We start from the raw sequence: 20,000 nt of genomic DNA, 5'->3' as shown, positions 1-20,000 counted from the left end.
ATATATATAAGCGTATTCCGTATGTCTCCGTATATATACGCTGAAAGTTTACTTTTAACCACTATCTTAGGGATTAAGGTATTTATAACTGGGGGTGAACAGTTTTCATACGGCCTTAATGACCCTCGTGTAGTCGATAGGCTTCAAACCCAATTAACCAAACAACCTCAACTATTTAATTAAAACTTCTTCAAGTTAGAGCTTGAGTTTTCAAGCGAACTTAAACTTCTTCAAGTCATAACTTGAAGAAGTTATACTTAGAGCGAAACGTAGTTCGTCTGGAAGCTTCTTCAACATACTTGTGTCTTTCAAAGGAGGTTCCTTGAGGCTGGTGAAGGGTTCTTGATACAAGGAGTTGGAACTGTCTTTCCCTTCTATTTGTGAAACCTGATTGTTTTCCGTTCCACCAGGCACTATATAACCCTAACGGGTTTAGCACTTCTCTCTAAACATATCACTCTATAAAGACTGTTTTTTACAGCTGTTGCTCTTTTGATATATATATATATATATATATATATATATATATATATATATATATATATATATATATATATATATATATATATATATATATATATATATATATATATATATATATATATATATATATATATATATATATATATATATATATATATATATATATATATATATATATATATATATATATATTAGTTAGGATTACATTTCATAATCAAGTGGTACAAATCAGTAAATTATTATTAAGATGTATATAATAAATAATAAATAAATAACAATATAAGTAACATAAGTGTTAAGAACATTTGTTTAAGAAGATGTTGTGTTTCAATACACGTGAACACCAGTATTCAACACATGCTGAGAGCTGCGACTTATGGAGTTTGTATTCTATCTCGCCCAACACTTACACCTTCCACAAGACCCGTCTTCATCACACTAATAGAGTTGCCTCTGGGCTCACTCGTCATGGCTTTGGTCAGAACATTGAAGACCTGCAATAAGCTACTAGAGTGCTCGGTTCCTGACGACGCTGTCTTCAGGTTCCTCCCACTTCTTCACCGCCTTCGCCAGGGCGTCCAACACATTTGTCAAAGGTTCAAGTGAGCGACTGTTGGGAGAGATCATGATTATTGAGTATGATGCAAGACTCGTTTATTCTGCAGGTTATTTATGACTATGAACTGTCCTGATTGGGCTCTTCTTATCATTCACTTACAAAAAGCATATTGCATTTACTGAATTAAATAAAAAGAATTTTTATTAGTAAGTTTTTTATACATATTACTTAAGATTCATTTATACTCTAAAAATAATTTAAATTGAATATTGTGTTAATAATTAACACAATGAGGGGTGACTCAGTCTCACCTTCCACGGAGAGTGTTAGCAAGACCCAGATCCCTGCTGTCCCAGGCGTCGGCGGCAGAGGACAAGAGACTCCTGCCGAAGGGAATGAATGGTTTGGCGAAGAGGTTGATGAGGAAGAGAATGCCAACCACCACCACCACCAGGAGACTACCTGTCTTAATATCCAGCTGACCCACCCACTGCTTCAGGTCGAAATTGTTGAGACTTTCCTGCAGCTGGTACATGAAAGGAGCGAGTGCGTTGGCTGCCATGGTAACTGTAAGTAAAATTTGTACTTAACCCACTCAAATTTACTTAATTTGCCTCAACTTATCACTGATATATACGCACATTAGGAAAGAGAGGATGCTCGGTATGGTAGGCAAAATATTCCTCACTCAGTGTCACAGGTTACAAGAGACAACGTCGCTCTTACTTCAGTGTATAAGATGAGCCGAGGAGTGAGCTGGAGACTACTGGCTGAGTGCTGCTGACTGACTGATACTTGTTGCTCCATGCTACACCTTATATACCGCTAAGGAAAAGAAAGGCAGGGATTCCCACAGCGGGTGGACCGGATGTTATATGCGGATGCGGGTGTCCTGACCTGAAAGAGTTCAGGGGATATGGTTAGTAAAAACAAATATAGGATTAATTTAAAAAATGAATTACAGCTTTTTGATGAACTTCGATTTCAATCTGATTGGCAGAAATTGTTGTTAACACTAATATAAAATGTCAAGCACCATAATATATTATCAAATATATATACACCGGGGGGCAAATGTGCGGACTAATAGTCTCAGAGAAGTTAATACAAAGAGTTCAACGACAAATGCTGAGATTTCTCCTCGAAGCTGTATGAACATTCTGCTACTCTTACCTCCCAATTTTTTATACTTAGACGCATATTCAGAAGAGTATGTCTTCCTTGATGTGTATATTCACTGAGAGCTGAAGTATGTTCAGAGAGGAGTACACATGTGTATCTCAATACAAACGCGCTTAGACATCATTTTTTTTTTCATATATTAAATCTTAAAGTATCCTTGAATGGTGATTTATGTGTCATGCAACCTCATTAACCCTCGTATAGCCGATAAGCTGTAAACCTAATAAATCAGGCAGTCAACCAGTAAATTATATTCAAGAAATACCTGTCATGAATCTTTTTGGGCTGAACCTCAAACACCTCAGTGCAACAGCAAAGGAGAAGTTTGTTTTGTATAAATACATTGTTAAACATGCGAGGATTTATTTGCATTGTGACTGCTGACTCCTGAATTACCACTGGAGTCAGTAGAGCCAATCACAGCTCCTCGAGGCTGACTGCAAGGAGAGTCCAAGTGACTTGAGGAAGACTCGTGTTAAGGCAGAAGGTCAGAGGATGTAAATGTGTGTCAACATTACTGAGGATGAGTAGTGTCTGATGCCTCAGCAAGTTACAGGCTATCCAGACAGTGCTATTGTTATTATGTGTTATGACAGCACTGCTATTGTTATAATATGTGCCATGACGACATTGCTAACAACAGTGCTGTTGCTATTATAAGCACCATAGTAATAGTGAAAGAACTGCTATAAGGAATTTATCAAGTACTTTCCTGAAGATGGAGAGATGGGAATCAGGGAAGGTGGGGTAGTATTGTGGAGAAATGATGACAAGAGTGAAGGCTGGGTGAATGCAGGGACAGGAATGAACGTTGGGTGGATGTAGGGACAAGAGTGAAGGATGGGTGAAAATAGGGACAGGAGTGAACGTTGGGTGGATGTAGGGACAGTAGGAAGAGAGAAGAGGGATAGAACAAGACCTAGGATTATTTACCTCAGACAGGCTTGTAGTAATTGTAAATGTAAATGGTACTGTGTGTAATTATATTTTTTTAGTAATGTAATTGAACTTTTAGATTAAAAGTAATTATAACTGAGTGTTGTCAAGCTTATACCTGTTTAAATTACATCATAAAACTGGGGTACTATGATGGGCTAATGACAAAATGAAATTGCACATCAAATAGTAAATAAATGTACATTCTGATGTAATTCTCGTTGTTTGAGTCACGTCCAGTACTGCAGAGAGTCATGTCTGTATGGACTATGTGAATGGACTGTCTGGACTCCTCCCTCTGTCATAGTCCACACTAGTTGAAGAATAGACATGTTTCTTGTTATATTTCATAATTTTGATGATATGGATATCCTGTTGAGGTGTTTTATAAATTAGTTGGTTCTCAAGTTATTTGTTGCAATATTTTATACAGTTTTAAGTGAGGGCGAGGAAGGAGAGTGAACAACGAAAGAGGGTAATAGAAAAAAGGCTACTCCACCATTATTATCATTTTCTCTACCTGCTTTTAAATTATAGTTTTCACCACTGTAATAAGAGTGATATTACTAAACAACGTAGCCTGATTCATGAAAATTAATTATGTAAGGGTGTGTGGGGAAGGCCAGTGAGGCAATAGTATGTTGTTCAAGTGTCACATATTTACAGAATGATAGTCAGTTCACTCAGCTGGACTGTGCTTGTGAGAAACTTTTGCTACTCCATTTACACAGTAGGTTTTTCTTAATGGCAGGCTGGAGCTTGGACTGAAGTACTTGAGCCTCCGTTAAGAAGAGTCAGTCAGGTGGGGAGAGAAACGTAGCTAAGTACAGGAGTTATGATTGAAGCTTCTCTGAAGGCTGCTTCAAAGCTCACCACACACTGTAAACGTTGAAAATAATATAATGCAAAATATCAAGTAATTGTAATTAGAAATCTGGCAGTGTAATTGAAACTGTAACTGACTTTGAATCCTGTATTTCCTCCAAGCCTGACCCCAGAGGTCAGTGACCCAAGAGACCCCAACACTGTGGCATTTTCCTATTAGGGTCCTGTTTAGGTCCATCCCCAGGGTCGTGACACCTGCGGCCCGGTCCCACACCGGAGCTTCCTATAAATATGAAAACCGCGAAATAGAAAAGGGGAATTAATGACTATACTCAGGCTGTTTTCCCCGTAGTGATACTATTCTAAAGTATTATCAAAAGGAAGTTTTAACCGTGAAAAAAATTACTTCCTTTTTTTATTCAAATTAGTCCATGTGTTGCGTATTAAAGATTCAAGAACACGATGTAATTAATACAAATTCTATTGTGTTTACATATGAGTCACATAATTACATAAACCATATCGTTTCTATAATTTACCAGACACACTTCACTCACAGGTAAAACTTTATACCACGAGAGGTATATATATCTCAGTATATATACCGAGGGTTTAATTTTATTTTTGACTGGTGATGAACGGGTCACATGTATCTTTAATGGTCATCGTGTAGTAGATATAATTAATTTAATTGACCATCCAGTCACACATATATTCTCTTGCACTGACAGTAACAGTCAATATTCCCTTAAAACTTATTTATTGTTTTTGCACGTGAAGTCACAGAGTGAGCGTCCACCATATTGCCGGTCAGTCATCTGTCACATAAGACTGCGTCTATCTCTTGTCAGTCGTGACAAAACAGTATTTATTTCAGTGATTCTGAAATGCCAGAGGCTTGCTGTGCTTTGGGTCGTTCTGACAGAAAGAAGGAGCGTCATTCTGTTGCATTCCCGTCTAGAAAGATCATCGGAGAGAGATGCTAGTAGTGCTCACTGGACATGGTGCCAACACACTGCACAAGACTATGTAATAACTATGGTGCCAACACACACAATACAAGACTGTGGTTCCAATACTACACAAGGCTGTGTAGTAAATATTTCATCTCAGGCAATTATTTAGTAATCACTCATGTTTACCATAAAACAAATTTCATAAATTTTCTGCCTATTCATAGGGTAAGCACATCCATCCATCCATCAAAAATTGCAGCAACCAGGAACACTGCAGGATCCAAGTTGAATTAACAAACACGTTAAACAAAAATAGTCAAAACTTCATGCCAATTTACCAATTAATTTATGTCAAACTCTGTTGTGTCAAGAAATAGTCATACTGGATGATTTTTCTTAAATTTGGTAGCTTAAGAACAGCCAAGAATAATTCTGAGGGCTTCGTTTTGCATCAATTTAAAGGGTCAGAGATTATTTTCTTTAGCTAACATTTACATGGACTCAGCATAACCAATTAATGATGTAGTATAGGCTATGCACGGCATTCTCCCTATTCTTACAGTAGTACCATAGTTATGGTTTTAGCCAGCAACGGCTCTCAGAGCATTTAGCCTATCTCTGACTTTCTTATTTGGTTGTGACATGGATTTACACAAGGCCGCGTCTACACCAAGATATGCGTAAAATTTAACGTAGCTGATGTTTTCTCCCTGCCAATAGATGGGTGTGACATGTCGTTTACTTGAAATATCTTAGTCTCAGATGAAGATATGATGAGACCTAGTTGATTACATATTACCTGGACATCATTAAGAATAGTACTAATCTTCTTTTGCCTTGTTATGCGGATCAAGATGTCATCAGCATAGCTTATAATTACATAAACTCAAGATAAGTCGCAATGAACTAGTCAAGTGGATGAGGTAGGTAGATCATTTAAAAGAGCATTAATTCAATACATTAAATAGCAACGGACTGAGAACTCCTCCCTGGTGTGTACGCACTTTGAAACATGTCCCGCATCTAAAACCTTAGTAGGGAACACAGGATACTTTATTTGACAGATAACCTTTTATCCAATTCAGGAGGTTATCACCAATACTCATTCTGGCTAGTTCATGCAGGATAAAAGTTCTCTTTGTGATATCAACTGCAAATTTCAGAAAAAGAAATGTGATAAAACTAATGTAAGTGTGTGTAGTGACTGAGGTAGACATGCATTCTCAACACTTCCACAAAGATGAGGTGACAGTTGGCATCTGATTCTTCAGTAAAGTCTACTAAGAATTAGTCTTCCAAATGTTTTGCAAAGACAACTAGTCACTGAGACTGGTCTAAATGTATCAAGCTGTTGCGGTTTAAGAATAAGTTCCATGTGACTAGTGGTCCAAGAATTAGGGAGGACACACTCAGTGTAACTAAGATTATTCAATGCTAATGTGTATCAGGTACTATGTAAGGATGGGTGGCATTAATGTGTATTGCGTGCCATGTAAAAATGAGTGGCACTAATGTGTATTGCGTGCCATGTTAAGATGGGTGGCACTAGTGACAGGTTAAGTACCCACGTTCAACGATCTCCTTCATCATTTAATTAACTAACACAACATTTATACGAGTAGAGAAACGCTCAATACACGTTGAAGTTCAGTTGCAAGGCAACACGTGACAGTATCCTGGCTGTCAGGTCAATAATACACTAAAGAATCACAAACTATCTTTATTTTAACACTCTTAACTTTCTTACGGGGTTTCCAGCGTCAAAACCTTAACTTTTTATATCCTAACTCCACATGTATTTTGTTATAACTTCAGCTGGGTTAGGTAAGGTCAGGCTAACATACACTAACCTCTGTATCTGCAAAATTACCCAACAATAACGAAATTTAAATAAAAGAAATAGTGGCTTACGTCAGCGCGTTTCATGCACTCGTCACTATGCGTGCATTGTGCCACGCACGGCTGCTTCTAGCGATGGTATAACCAGTCACTGATATACCACCTTATACATCCACCAAATTTTATGAAGAATATATTCTTACATTAAGGAAGACAAAAATGAATAACTTTTAATATTTCTTATATTTAATAAATAAAAAATCCTGAATGTTATATAAATGAATGTCTATATATACAGTGTATATACACTGGAAGGTGTATTTTTCACGTATACACACAGAAAGATATACTTCATGGTGTATATACACCAGGTGGTATACTTCATGGCGTATATACACAGAAGGTATTCTTCACGGTGTATATACACACATAGAGGTATTGTATATACATTTAAAGTTTATTTCTTAACATTGTTGGGAATTAAGAATAAGGGACGTTATAAACGTCAATGAGTAGACCAGCAGCTGATCACACAGTGCAACAGCTGATCACGCAACACAACAGCTGATCACAGTGCAGCAGATGATCACGCAACACAATAGCTGATCACAGTGCAGCAGTTAATTACTCAACGCAACAGCTGACCACACAGTGCAACAGTTCATCACACAGTGCAACAGCTGATCACACAACACAACAGCTGATCACACAACACAACAGCTGATCACGCAACACAACAGCTATTCACACAGCGCAACAGCTGATCACATTGTGCAACAGCTGATTATACAGTGTAACAGCTGGCCACACAGTGCATCAGCTGATCATACAGTGCAACATTTTATCGCGCAACACATTAGCTGATCACTCTGGGCAACAGCTGACCGGGTAAGGTGACTCGTTGCTCTGACACATCCAATTCTTCCGCGGTCTCCGCAAGACCCGCCTTCACTACGCTGACAGAGAGCTGTCTCCACCTTCGCGCTACATCACTCCTCATAATACTGTAAACGGAAGAGCTGCAATAAGCTACTAGAGTGCTCGGTTCCTGACGACGCTGTCTTCAGGTTCCTCCCACTTCTTCACCGCCTTCGCCAGGGCGTCCAACACATTTGTCAAAGGTTCAAGTGAGCGACTGTTGGGAGAGATCATGATTATTGAGAATGATGCAAGACTCGTTTATTCTGCAGGTTATTTATGACTATGAACTGTCCAGATTGAGCTCTGCTTATCATTCGCTTAGAAAATCATATTGCATTTACTGAATTAAATAAAAAAATATTTTTCATTAGTAAGTTTTTATACATATTACTTAAGATACATTTACACTCTAAAAATAATTTAAATTGAATATTACGTAGTGAATTACATTAATAATGAATTAACACAATGAGGGGTGACTCAGTCTCACCTTCCACGGAGAGTGTTAGCAAGACCCAGGTCCCTGCTGTCCCAGGCGTCGGCGGCGGAGGACAAGAGACTCCTGCCGAAGGGAATGAATGGTTTGGCGAAGAGGTTGATGAGGAAGAGAATGCCAACCACCACCACCACCAGGAGACTACCTGTCTTAATATCCAGCTGACCCACCCACTGCTTCAGGTCGAAATTGTTGAGACTTTCCTGCAGCTGGTACATGAAAGGGGCGAGAGCGTTGGCTGCCATGGTAACTGTAAGTAAAATTTGTACTTAACTCACTCAAATTTACTTTAATTTGCTTCAACTTATCACTGATATATACGCACATTAGGAAAGGGAAGATGTTCAGTATTGTAGGCAAAAATGTTCCTCACTCATTGTCACAGGTTTCAAGAGACAACGTCGTTCTTACCTCAGTATATAAGATGAGTCGAGGAGTGAGCTGGAGACTACTGGCTGAGTGCTGCTGACTGACTGATACTTGTTGCTCCATGCTACGCCTTATATACCACTAAGGAAAAGAAAGGCAGGGATTCCCACAGCGGGTGGACCGGATGTTAGATGGACGAGGATGTCCTGACCTGACGGAGTGCTGGGGATATGGTTAGTAACCTAGATTATATTCTCAGTAATTACAAACGATGTTTATTATAATAAATTACAATACCTGTATCGAAACAATTTATAACCAACCCACAATGGAAATGATAACGTTTCTATTCATTTTGAAGTCTTATCAAGACCAGGATGAAGCGAGATGTTTAACAGGTTTTGTATAAATTTGCAGATGAATTGTAAAGTTGTAAGAATATATAAAAAATATGTCTGCGTTTTGTAACTCTGGTGAATATTCAGTACTTTATATTTTGTTGTTTTATGCATGAATAACCACTGAACCCCTGGAGTTAAACTTATTAATTTTCAGGAGCGCCTCGAATGGAATGAAAAATAAAACAATAAGTGATATGAACTTAAGAAAATAAATAGTCACAATATGGTGAGTGAAACAATACACAAGTAACCCACAATCAGTAGTTTGAAACTTATGGCTGCGCTTAGGTCCGACTTGTGCTGTTAACAAGTCTGTGTGGCTAATGTTCCAAGTTAGACCGAAACATCGTCACAAGTTTCGGTCTCCTAAGCGCAGGTTAGTTGTGTGTACGAACTGCGCCACTGAACGACAAGAGATAAATTAATGGCAATCAGATCTTAAGTGACGAAAAAAATTGTCTACGGTGTTTACTGAGAAAACTGAAGTGGAAAAAGCGAGGATTATTCGTCTCTTTGTGTTACTTGTTTGTCTTGTGTTTCCTTTCCCTACGTGTATTTGTCCCCATGTACCAGGTGTGTTTGTCCCCTTGTCCCTGGTATGATTGTGTTTGTTCCTTTGTTCCTCGTATATGTTACCTTGTCAAAAGTTTATTTGTCCCCTTGTCCCACATGCTTGTTACCTTGTCATTCGTTGTCGTGTATTTGTTCCTCGTGTATTTGTTCCTCGTGTATTTGTTCCTCGTGTATTTGTCACCTTGTTCCTCGTGTATTTGTTAACTATTGTTTAATTCGGCATCGAAATTGTTTCGGTAGTTATACAAGTCGAAATGCCTCAAAGAAAAGGAGTTGTGTATCTCAAAGACAACACAATAAGTGTCAGGGGTCCAAGACTATTCATCTGCCTGGCTGTCTTCAAGGCAATGCCTGACCAGCCGGGCTGTGGTTCGTACGTCGGGTTGCGTGTGACCAACAGTACAGCCTGGTTAATCAGCCTCTGATCCACCACTAGGCTGAGCCGCGGGAGCGTTGACCCCCCGAAACCCTCTCCATATATACTCCAGGTATCTCAGTGAGTTTACACAGAGATATACAGCTGAAGTTGTATCCTTATATTAATGTTATACAATACGCACAGGTAGATGAACCACAGTGTATATCACAGTGTATATCACAGTGTATATCACAGTGTATATCACAGTGTATATCACAGTGTATATCACAGTGTATATCACAGTGTGTATCACAGTGTGTATCACAGTGTATATCACAGTGTGTATCACAGTGTATATCGCAGTGTATATCACAGTGTATATCACAGTGTGTATCACAGTGTATATCACAGTGTATATCACAGTGTATATCACAGTGTATATCACAGTGTATATCAAAGTGTATATCACAGTGTATATCACAGTGTGTATCACAGTGTATATCACAGTGTGCACAACATCACAGTGTATATCACAGTGTGCACAACATCACAGTGTATATCACAGTGTGCACAACATCACAGTGTATATCACAGTGTGCACAACATCACAGTGTATATCACAGTGTGCACAACATCACAGTGTATATCACAGTGTGTATCACAGTGTATACCACAGTGTATATCACAGTGTGTATCACAGTGTGTATCACAGTGTGTATCACAGTGTATATCACAGTGTGTATCACAGTGTATATCGCAGTGTATATCACAGTGTATATCACAGTGTGTATCACAGTGTATATCACAGTGTATATCACAGTGTATATCACAGTGTGTATCACAGTGTGTATCACAGTGTATATCACAGTGTATATCACAGTGTATATCACAGTGTGTATCACAGTGTGTATCACAGTGTATATCACAGTGTATATCACAGTGTATATCACAGTGTGTATCACAGTGTGTATCACAGTGTATATCACAGTGTATATCACACTGTGTATCACAGTGTGTATCACAGTGTATTTCACAGTGTATATCACAGTGTATATCACAGTGTGTATCACAGTGTATAGCACAGTGTATAGCACAGTGTATATCACAGTGTATATCACAGTGTATATCACAGTGTGTATCACAGTGTATATCACAGTGTGTATCACAGTGTATATCACAGTGTATATCACAGTGTATATCACAGTGTGTATCACAGTGTATATCACAGTGTATATCACAGTGTGTATCACAGTGTATATCACACTGTGATACACAGTGTATATCACAGTGTATATCACAGTGTATATCACAGTGTGTATCAGTGTATATCACAGTGTATATCACAGTGTATATCACAGTGTATATCACAGTGTACATCACAGTGTACATCACAGTGTACATCACAGTGTACATCACAGTGTACATCACAGTGTACATCACAGTGTACATCACAGTGTACATCACAGTGTACATCACAGTGTACATCACAGTGTACATCACAGTGTAAATACACTGAGATTAAAAACAAGGTAGAGTGTTGTATTACTGTTCCTAGTAGACGATAGTCTATTAAGGTTAACACCTAACCTAACCTAACCTAACCTAACCTAACCTAACCTAACCTAGACTTACCTAACCTAGTCTTGTGTACGAATGGTATATAATAACGACAAGATGAGATTAAGACACATGTGCAACATCTGGGTATCTTTATTGTAGACGTTTCGCCATCCAGTGGCTTTATCAATACAAATTCTAGGACAACTTGAAGACAGTAGAACTATGTACAGAAGATGAGGTAATCAGTCCCTCAACCTAGGAGTAGGTGCGAAGAGCACCATAATCGTGGAGATTCAGAATCTCCACGATTATGGTGCTCTTCGCACCTACTCCTAGGTTGAGGGACTGATTACCTCATCTTCTGTACATAGTTCTACTGTCTTCAAGTTATGTCCTAGAATTTGTATTGATAAAGCCACTGGATGGCGAAACGTCTACAATAAAGATACCCAGATGTTGCACATGTGTCTTAATCTAACCTAGTCTTACCTAACCTAGACTTACCTAACCTAGGCTTACCTAACCTAGTCTTACCTAACCTAACCTAGACTTACCTACCCTAGTCTTACCTAACCTAGACTTACCTAGCCTAACCTAACCTAACCTAGACTTACCTAACCTAGTCTTACCTAACCTAGACTTACCTAACCTAGCATTACCTAACCTAGACTTACCTAACCTAGACTTACCTAACCTAGACTTACCTAACCTAACCTAACGTAGCCTTGAGTGAACAATAAAATGGTATAAAATACCGACAGGTTGTTAGGTAAGACACATATGTAACAGTTAGGTATCTTTATTTCGAAACGTTTCGCCTACACAGTAGGCTTCTTCAGTCGAGTACAGAAAAGTTGATAGAAGCAGAAGATACTTGAAGACGATGTAATCAGTCCATCACCCTTGAAGTTTTGAGGTGGTCAGTCCCTCAGTCTGGAGAAGAGCATTGTTCCATAGAAGCCTACTGTGTAGGCGAAACGTTTCGAAATAAAGATACCTAACTGTTGCATATGTGTCTTACCTAACAACCTGTCGGTATTTTATACCATTTTAATGTTCACTCTGTCAGACACTGCAACACAAGGGTATCTTGGTACAGACCTGAAATCAACTTTGTCAGCTTCTACTAGTGAGAATGGCTGGATTTGAGAGGGACCTGACCTTCCAACGACTACATTCTTACCTCTACTAGTGACCTACATCTCACCTCCTGGCGGTATATAAGGCTCCATCCTGTCACTTCAACTTCATATTGTTTCAGACTATGGAACAATACTCTTCTCCAGACTGAAGGACTGACCACCTCAAAACTTCAAGGGTGATGGACTGATTACATCGTCTTCAAGTATCTTCTGCTTCTATCAACTTTTCTGTACTCGACTGAAGAAGCCTACTGTGTAGGCGAAACGTTTCGAAATAAAGATACCTAACTCTTACATATGTGTCTTACCTAACTAACCTAGCCTTACCTAACCTAACCCAACCTAACATAGACTTACCTAACCTAGCCTTACTTAACCTAGCTTTACCTAACCTAACCTAACCTAACCTAACCTAACCTAACCTAGACTTACCTAACCTAGACTTACCTAACCTAGACTTACCTAAACTAGCCTTACCTAGCCTAGTCTTACCTAACCTAGTCTTACCTAACCTAGCCTTACCTAACCTAGTCTTACCTAACCTAGACTTACCTAACCTAGCCTTACCTAACCTAACCTAACCTAACCTAACCTAACATAACCTAACCTAGACTTACCTAACCTAGACTTACCTAACCTAGCCTTACCTAACCTAGTCTTACCTAACCTAGCCTTACCTAACTCAACCTTACCTAACCTAACCTACTTTATGTTATTATAACTTGAGCTGAGGCTAACCTAACTTAATGCAGATGCAGATTTTAACAGAGGTATATGTGTTTTATATAACCCTGGCAGTAGGTCTATATAACCCTGGCAGTAGGTCTATATAACCCTAGCATTAGATCTATATAACCATGGCAGTAGATCTATATAACCATGGCAGTAGATCTATGTAACCCTGGCAGTAGGTCTATATAACCCTGGTAGTAGGTCTATGTAACCATGGCAGTAGATCTATATAACCCGGCAGTAGGTCTATATAACCATGGCAGTAGGTCTATATAACCCTGGCAATAGGTCTACATAACCCTGATAGTAGGCCTATATAACCATGGCAGTAGATCTATGTATCCCTGGCAGTAGGTCTATATAACCCTGGCAGTAGGTCTATATAACCCTGGCAGTAGATCTATAAAACCCTGGCAGTAGGTCTATATAACCCTGGCAGTAAGCCTATATAACCCTGGCAGTAGGTGTATATAACCCTGGAAGTAGGTCTATATAACCATGGCAGTAGGTCTATATAACCCTGGCAGTAGATCTATATAACCCTGGCAGTAGGTCTACATAACCCTGGCAGTAGGTCTATATAACCCTGGCAGTAGGTCTATATAACCATGGCAGTAGATCTATATAACCCTGGCAGTAGGTCTATATAACCCTGGCAGTAGGTCTATATAACCCTGGCAGTAGGTCTATATAACCCTGGCAGTAGGTCTATATAACCCTGGCAGTAGGTCTATATAACCATGGCAGTAGATCTATATAGCCCTGGCAGTAGGTCTATATAACCCTGCAAGTAGGTTTATATAACCCTACCATTAGGCCTATTGATTAACATGCAGTTATAACTTCAAAATATTCTTCAGGACGACCTGCAGGTTTATGGTGAACACTATCTGGTTTAAGTGATTAAGTGTTAAGCTTATGAACCACACGATGGTCACTAAGACTGCATGTTACTGTACACCACCAGTCAGAAATACTTTAATACCCAATACTGTACGTTTACTGGAGGAAAACCCACATGTTTTCATGTATGTTTTCCTCCTGTCATAACTGTATATCTACTCAGATATACACCCCTCCTAAGGATATACACACTACTGCTCTCAGTGTATATACTTCAGAGAGATATATACAAAGCAAGCCATCCATTTACCTAAGAATATTATTGGATTTTCTCTTGTATCACCTTCGGGAGATAATTATGTCAAGCACAAAATTATTCCCATACCTCTCGTAAAAAGGTTTACAAATAGATCTCTCTTGTTTTTACAGGCATTTGTAGGTAGGAATGTTGAACCTGAACCAACCTTATGTACATGTTTCCTAGGTTATTTACTAGAGTTCTTAACGTAGAATGTTCATTACGTGTTTATGAATGTCTTAACTTTCCCCTACACCAGCGGTGTACTTTCTAATTCTTGGTATTATGTGGTAAAAGGAACCTTCAAAAATGTCCCACTGGCTCGGTAGGGTAGAAAGCCGGTTGCGTGCACACGGCCGGCTGCGTGCTCACGGCCGGTTGCGTGCACACGGCCGGCTGCGTGCTCACGGCCGGTTGCGTGCACACGGCCGGCTGCGTGCTCACGGCCGGTTGCGTGCACACGGCTGGCTGCGTGCACACGGCCGGCTGCGTGCACACGGCAGACTGCGTGCTCACGGCCGGCTGCGTGCTCACGGCCTGTTGCGTGCACACGGCCGGTTGCGTGCACACGGCCGGCTGCGTGTACACGACCAGATGTGTATACACAGCCTGTTGTGTGCACACAAAATATTTATTTTGACAGCTGATATGACGCTAACGCAAAAAAAAAAAACATTGATATCAACACCTCCTCGTTAGAAAATATCATAGCAATAATTTGTGATAATACCAAGAGCGAAAATAATTCCAGGAAAAAGATTTCAGAAGACACACTTTTGCAACTCCGATAATAATAATAATAATAATAATAATAATTATTATTATTATTATTATTATTATTATTATTATTATTATTATTATTATTATTATTATTATTATTATTATTATTATTATAAATCAAATTATTCTTGACCTGTGGTGAACAGGTTACATGCAACCATAACGACCATCGCGTAGTTGATTGGCTTGCAACTTAGCAAGAGTAAGCACACCACTGTGACGAAGAAAAGATTTAATGTTACTTTCTCCCAGTATCCTAACAGTCTCACGTTCCCCTTCCCCCACCGTACACACACACACAAACACACACACACACACACACACACACACACACACACACACACACACACACACACACACACACACACACACACACACACACACACACACACACAAACACAAACACACACACACATACACACACACACACACACACACACATACATACACACACACACACATACACACACACACACACACACACACACACACACACACACATACACACACACACACACACACACACACACACACACACACACACACACACACACACACACACACACAAAACACACACACACACACACACACACACACACACACACACACACACACACACACACACACAAACACACACACACACACACATACATACACACACACACACACACACACACACACATACACACACACACACACACACACACACACACACACAAACACACACACACACACACACACACACACACACACACACACACACACACACACACACACACACACACAAACAAAACTCGCTGAGACAATAACAGACACAATCTTCCCAACAGGATATCAGATCCTGAGGAAAGATAGAAGGAGTAGAGGGGGAGGAGGGGTTGCACTGCTCATAAAACACCAATGGGGATTTGAGGAAATGGAAGGCATGGACATGATTGGAGAAAGAGACTACATTGTAGGTACAATTCAGTCCGGAGAACATAAAGTAGTCATTGGAGTGATGTATAACCCACCACAGAACTGCAGGAGGCCAAGAGAGGAGTACGAAGAAAACAACAGGGTGATGGTAGACACACTGGCTGAGGTGGCAAGAAGAGCTCACTCGAGCAGAGCAAAGTTACTGGTAATGGGCGATTTCAACCACAGGGAGATCGACTGGGAAAACCTGGAGCCACATGGGGGTCCCGAAACATGGAGAGCCAAGATGATGGATGTGGTACTTGAAAACCTCATGCATCAACATGTCAGGGACACAACCAGAGAGAGAGGGGAGGATGAGCCAGCAAGACTGGATCTTGTGTTCACCCTGAGCAGTTCAGACATTGAGGACATCACTTACGAGAGGCCCCTTGGAGCTAGCGATCATGTGGTTCTGAGTTTTGACTATATAGTAGAGTTACAAGTGGAGAAGGTAACAGGAACTGAAGGGGACAGGCCAAACTATAAAAGGGGGGACTACACAGGTATGAGAAACTTCCTGCAGGAGGTTCAGTGGGACAGAGAAATGGTAGGAAAATCGGTAAACGAGATGATGGAATATGTGGCAACAAAGTGCAAGGAGGCAGAGGAAAGTTTTGTTCCCAAGGGAAACAGAAATAATAGGAAGACCAAAACGAGTCCTTGGTTTACCCGAAGGTGTAGGGAGGCAAAAACTAAGTGCAACAGAGAATGGAAAAGGTACAGGAGGCATAGGACCCAGGAAAACAAGGAGATTAGTAGAAGAGCCAGAAACGAGTATGCGCAGATAAGGAGGGAGGCCCAGCGACAGTATGAAAACGACATAGCATCGAAAGTCAAATCTGACCCGAAACTGCTGTATAGCCACATTAGGAGGAAGACAACAGTCAAGGACCAGGTGATAAGGCTGAGGAAAGAAGGTGGAGAACTCACAAGAAACGATCAAGAGGTATGTGAGGAACTCAACACGAGATTTAAGGAAGTATTTACAGTAGAGACAGGAAGGACTCTGGGGGGACAGACCAGATGGGGACACCAACAAGGAATACACCAACAAGTGTTGGACGACATACATACAGATGAGGAGGAGGTGAAGAAACTGCTAAGGGACATCGATACCTCAAAGGCAATGGGACCGGACAACATCTCTCCGTGGGTCCTTAGAGAGGGAGCAGATATGTTGTGCGTACCACTTACCACAATCTTCAACACATCCCTGGAAACTGGGCAACTACCTGAGGTATGGAAGACGGCAAATGTAGTTCCCATTTTCAAAAAAGGAGACAGAAAAGAGGCACTAAACTATAGACCTGTGTCATTGACGTGTATAGTATGCAAAATTATGGAGAAGATTATCAGGAGGAGAGTGGTGGAGCACCTGGAACGGAACAGGAGTATAAATGCCAACCAGCACGGATTCACGGAAGGCAAATCCTGTGTCACAAACCTTCTGGAGTTTTATGATAAAATAACAGAAGTAAGACAAGAGAGAGAGGGGTGGGTTGATTGCATCTTCTTGGACTGCAAGAAGGCCTTTGACACAGTTCCTCACAAGAGATTAGTGCAGAAGCTAGAGCATCAGGCGCATATAACAGGAAGGGCACTGCAATGGATCAGAGAATACCTGACAGGGAGGCAACAACGAGTCATGGTACGTAATGATGTATCACAGTGGGCACCTGTGACGAGCGGGGTCCCACAGGGGTCGGTCCTAGGACCAGTGCTATTTTTGGTATATGTGAACGACATGACGGAAGGGTTAGACTCAGAAGTGTCCCTGTTTGCAGATGATGTGAAGTTAATGAGGAGAATTAAATCTGATGAGGACCAGGCAGGACTTCAAAGAGACCTGGACAGACTGGACACCTGGTCCAGCAAATGGCTTCTCGAATTTAATCCTGCCAAATGCAAAGTCATGAAGATAGGGGAAGGGCACAGAAGACCACAGACAGAGTATAGGCTAGGTGGCCAAAGACTGCAAACCTCACTCAAGGAGAAAGATCTTGGGGTGAGTATAACACCGAGCATGCCTCCGGAAGCACACATCAATCAGATAACTGCTGCAGCATATGGGCGCCTGGCAAACCTGAGAACAGCATTCCGACACCTTAGTAAGGAATCATTCAAGACACTGTACACCGTGTATGTCAGGCCCATACTGGAGTATGCAGCACCTGTTTGGAACCCTCACTTGATAAAGCACGTCAAGAAACTAGAGAAAGTACAAAGGTTTGCAACAAGGTTAGTTCCAGAGCTAAGGGGAATGTCCTATGAAGAAAGATTAAGGGAAATCGGCCTGACGACACTGGAGGACAGGAGGGTCAGGGGAGACATGATAACGACATATAAAATACTGCGTGGAATAGACAAGGTGGACAAGGACAGGATGTTCCAGGGAGGGGACACAGAAACAAGAGGCCACAATTGGAAGTTGAAGACACGAATGAGTCAGAGAGATAGTAGGAAGTATTTCTTCAGTCATAGAGTTGTAAGGCAGTGGAATAGCCTAGAAAATGACGTAGTGGAGGCAGGAACCATACACAGTTTTAAGACGAGGTTTGATAAAGCTCATGGAGCGGGGAGAGAGAGGGCCTAGTAGCAACCGGTGAAGAGGCGGGGCCAGGAGCTAGGACTCGACCCCTGCAACCACAAATAGGTGAGCACAAATAGGTGAGCACACACACACAAACACACACACACATACACACACACACACACACACACACACACACACACACACACACACACACACACACACACACACACACACACACACACACACACACACACACACAACACACACACACACACACAAACACACACACACACATACACACACACACACACACACACACACATACATACACACACACACACACACATACACACACACACACACACACACACACACACACACACACACACACACACACACACACACACACACACACACACACACACACACATACACACACACACACACGCATGGTTTCAGGGACGGGAAATCCTGTGTCACAAACCTACTGGAGTTCTATGACATGGTGACAGCAGTAAGACAAGAGAGAGAGGGGTGGATGGATTGCATTTTCTTGGACTGCAAGAAGGCGTTTGACACAGTTCCACACAAGAGATTGGTGCAAAAACTGGAGGACCAAGCAGGGATAACAGGGAAGGCACTACAATGGATCAGGGAATACTTGTCAGGTAGACAGCAGCGAGTCATGGTACGTGGCGAGGTGTCAGAGTGGGCACCTGTGACCAGCGGGGTCCCGCAGGGGTCAGTCCTAGGACCAGTGCTGTTTCTGGTATTTGTGAACGACATGACGGAAGGAATAGACTCTGAGGTGTCCCTGTTTGCAGATGACGTGAAGTTGATGAGAAGAATACACTCGATCGAAGACCAGGCAGAACTACAAAGGGATCTGGACAGGCTGCAGACCTGGTCCAGCAATTGGCTCCTGGAGTTCAATCCCACCAAGTGCAAAGTCATGAAGATTGGGGAAGGGCAAAGAAGGCCGCAGACGGAGTACAGTCTAGGGGGTCAGAGACTACAAACCTCACTCAAGGAAAAAGATCTTGGGGTGAGTATAACACCAGGCACATCTCCTGAAGCGCACATCAACCAAATAACTGCTGCAGCATATGGGCTCCTAGCAAACCTCAGAACAGCATTCCGACATCTTAATAAGGAATCATTCAGGACCCTGTACACCGTGTACGTTAGGCCCATATTGGAGTATGCGGCACCAGTTTGGAACCCACACCTAGCCAAGCACGTGAAGAAACTAGA

The 20,000-nt window shown here is 41.1% G+C and overlaps 2 protein-coding genes across 2 annotated transcripts; both read right to left on the bottom strand.

Annotated features, from left to right (window-relative positions):
- Window positions 1–776: 776 nt before the first annotated feature.
- Window positions 777–1,840, bottom strand: LOC128689783 (uncharacterized). Its single transcript, XM_053778244.2, has 3 exons — window positions 1,769–1,840; window positions 1,354–1,609; window positions 777–1,093 (listed from the first exon to the last, which is right to left on the bottom strand). The coding sequence occupies exons 2-3, from the start codon at window positions 1,602–1,604 to the stop codon at window positions 991–993; spliced, it is 354 nt and encodes a 117-aa protein (XP_053634219.1). The 5' UTR covers window positions 1,605–1,609; window positions 1,769–1,840; the 3' UTR covers window positions 777–990.
- Window positions 1,841–7,008: 5,168 nt separating this feature from the next.
- Window positions 7,009–8,753, bottom strand: LOC128689782 (uncharacterized). The gene is made up of 3 exons (XM_053778243.1): window positions 8,609–8,753; window positions 8,192–8,447; window positions 7,009–7,915 (listed from the first exon to the last, which is right to left on the bottom strand). The coding sequence occupies exons 2-3, from the start codon at window positions 8,440–8,442 to the stop codon at window positions 7,813–7,815; spliced, it is 354 nt and encodes a 117-aa protein (XP_053634218.1). The 5' UTR covers window positions 8,443–8,447; window positions 8,609–8,753; the 3' UTR covers window positions 7,009–7,812.
- Window positions 8,754–20,000: the final 11,247 nt, after the last annotated feature.

This window comes from Cherax quadricarinatus, chromosome 22 (assembly GCF_038502225.1).
Source record: "Cherax quadricarinatus isolate ZL_2023a chromosome 22, ASM3850222v1, whole genome shotgun sequence".
Taxonomy (NCBI): domain Eukaryota; kingdom Metazoa; phylum Arthropoda; class Malacostraca; order Decapoda; family Parastacidae; genus Cherax; species Cherax quadricarinatus.
Note: the sequence above shows the minus strand (reverse complement) of the source record. Positions and strands in the feature narration are given on the sequence as shown.

Coding starts and splice junctions, on each gene's coding strand:
- LOC128689782 (XM_053778243.1), bottom strand. CDS start 8,442: ATGGCAGCCAACGCTCTCGCCCCTTTCATGTACCAGCTGCAGGAAAGT. Junction 7,916..8,191: donor GCTAACACTCTCCGTGGAAG/GTGAGACTGAGT, acceptor CTCTCCCAACAG/TCGCTCACTTGAACCTTTGA.
- LOC128689783 (XM_053778244.2), bottom strand. CDS start 1,604: ATGGCAGCCAACGCACTCGCTCCTTTCATGTACCAGCTGCAGGAAAGT. Junction 1,094..1,353: donor GCTAACACTCTCCGTGGAAG/GTGAGACTGAGT, acceptor CTCTCCCAACAG/TCGCTCACTTGAACCTTTGA.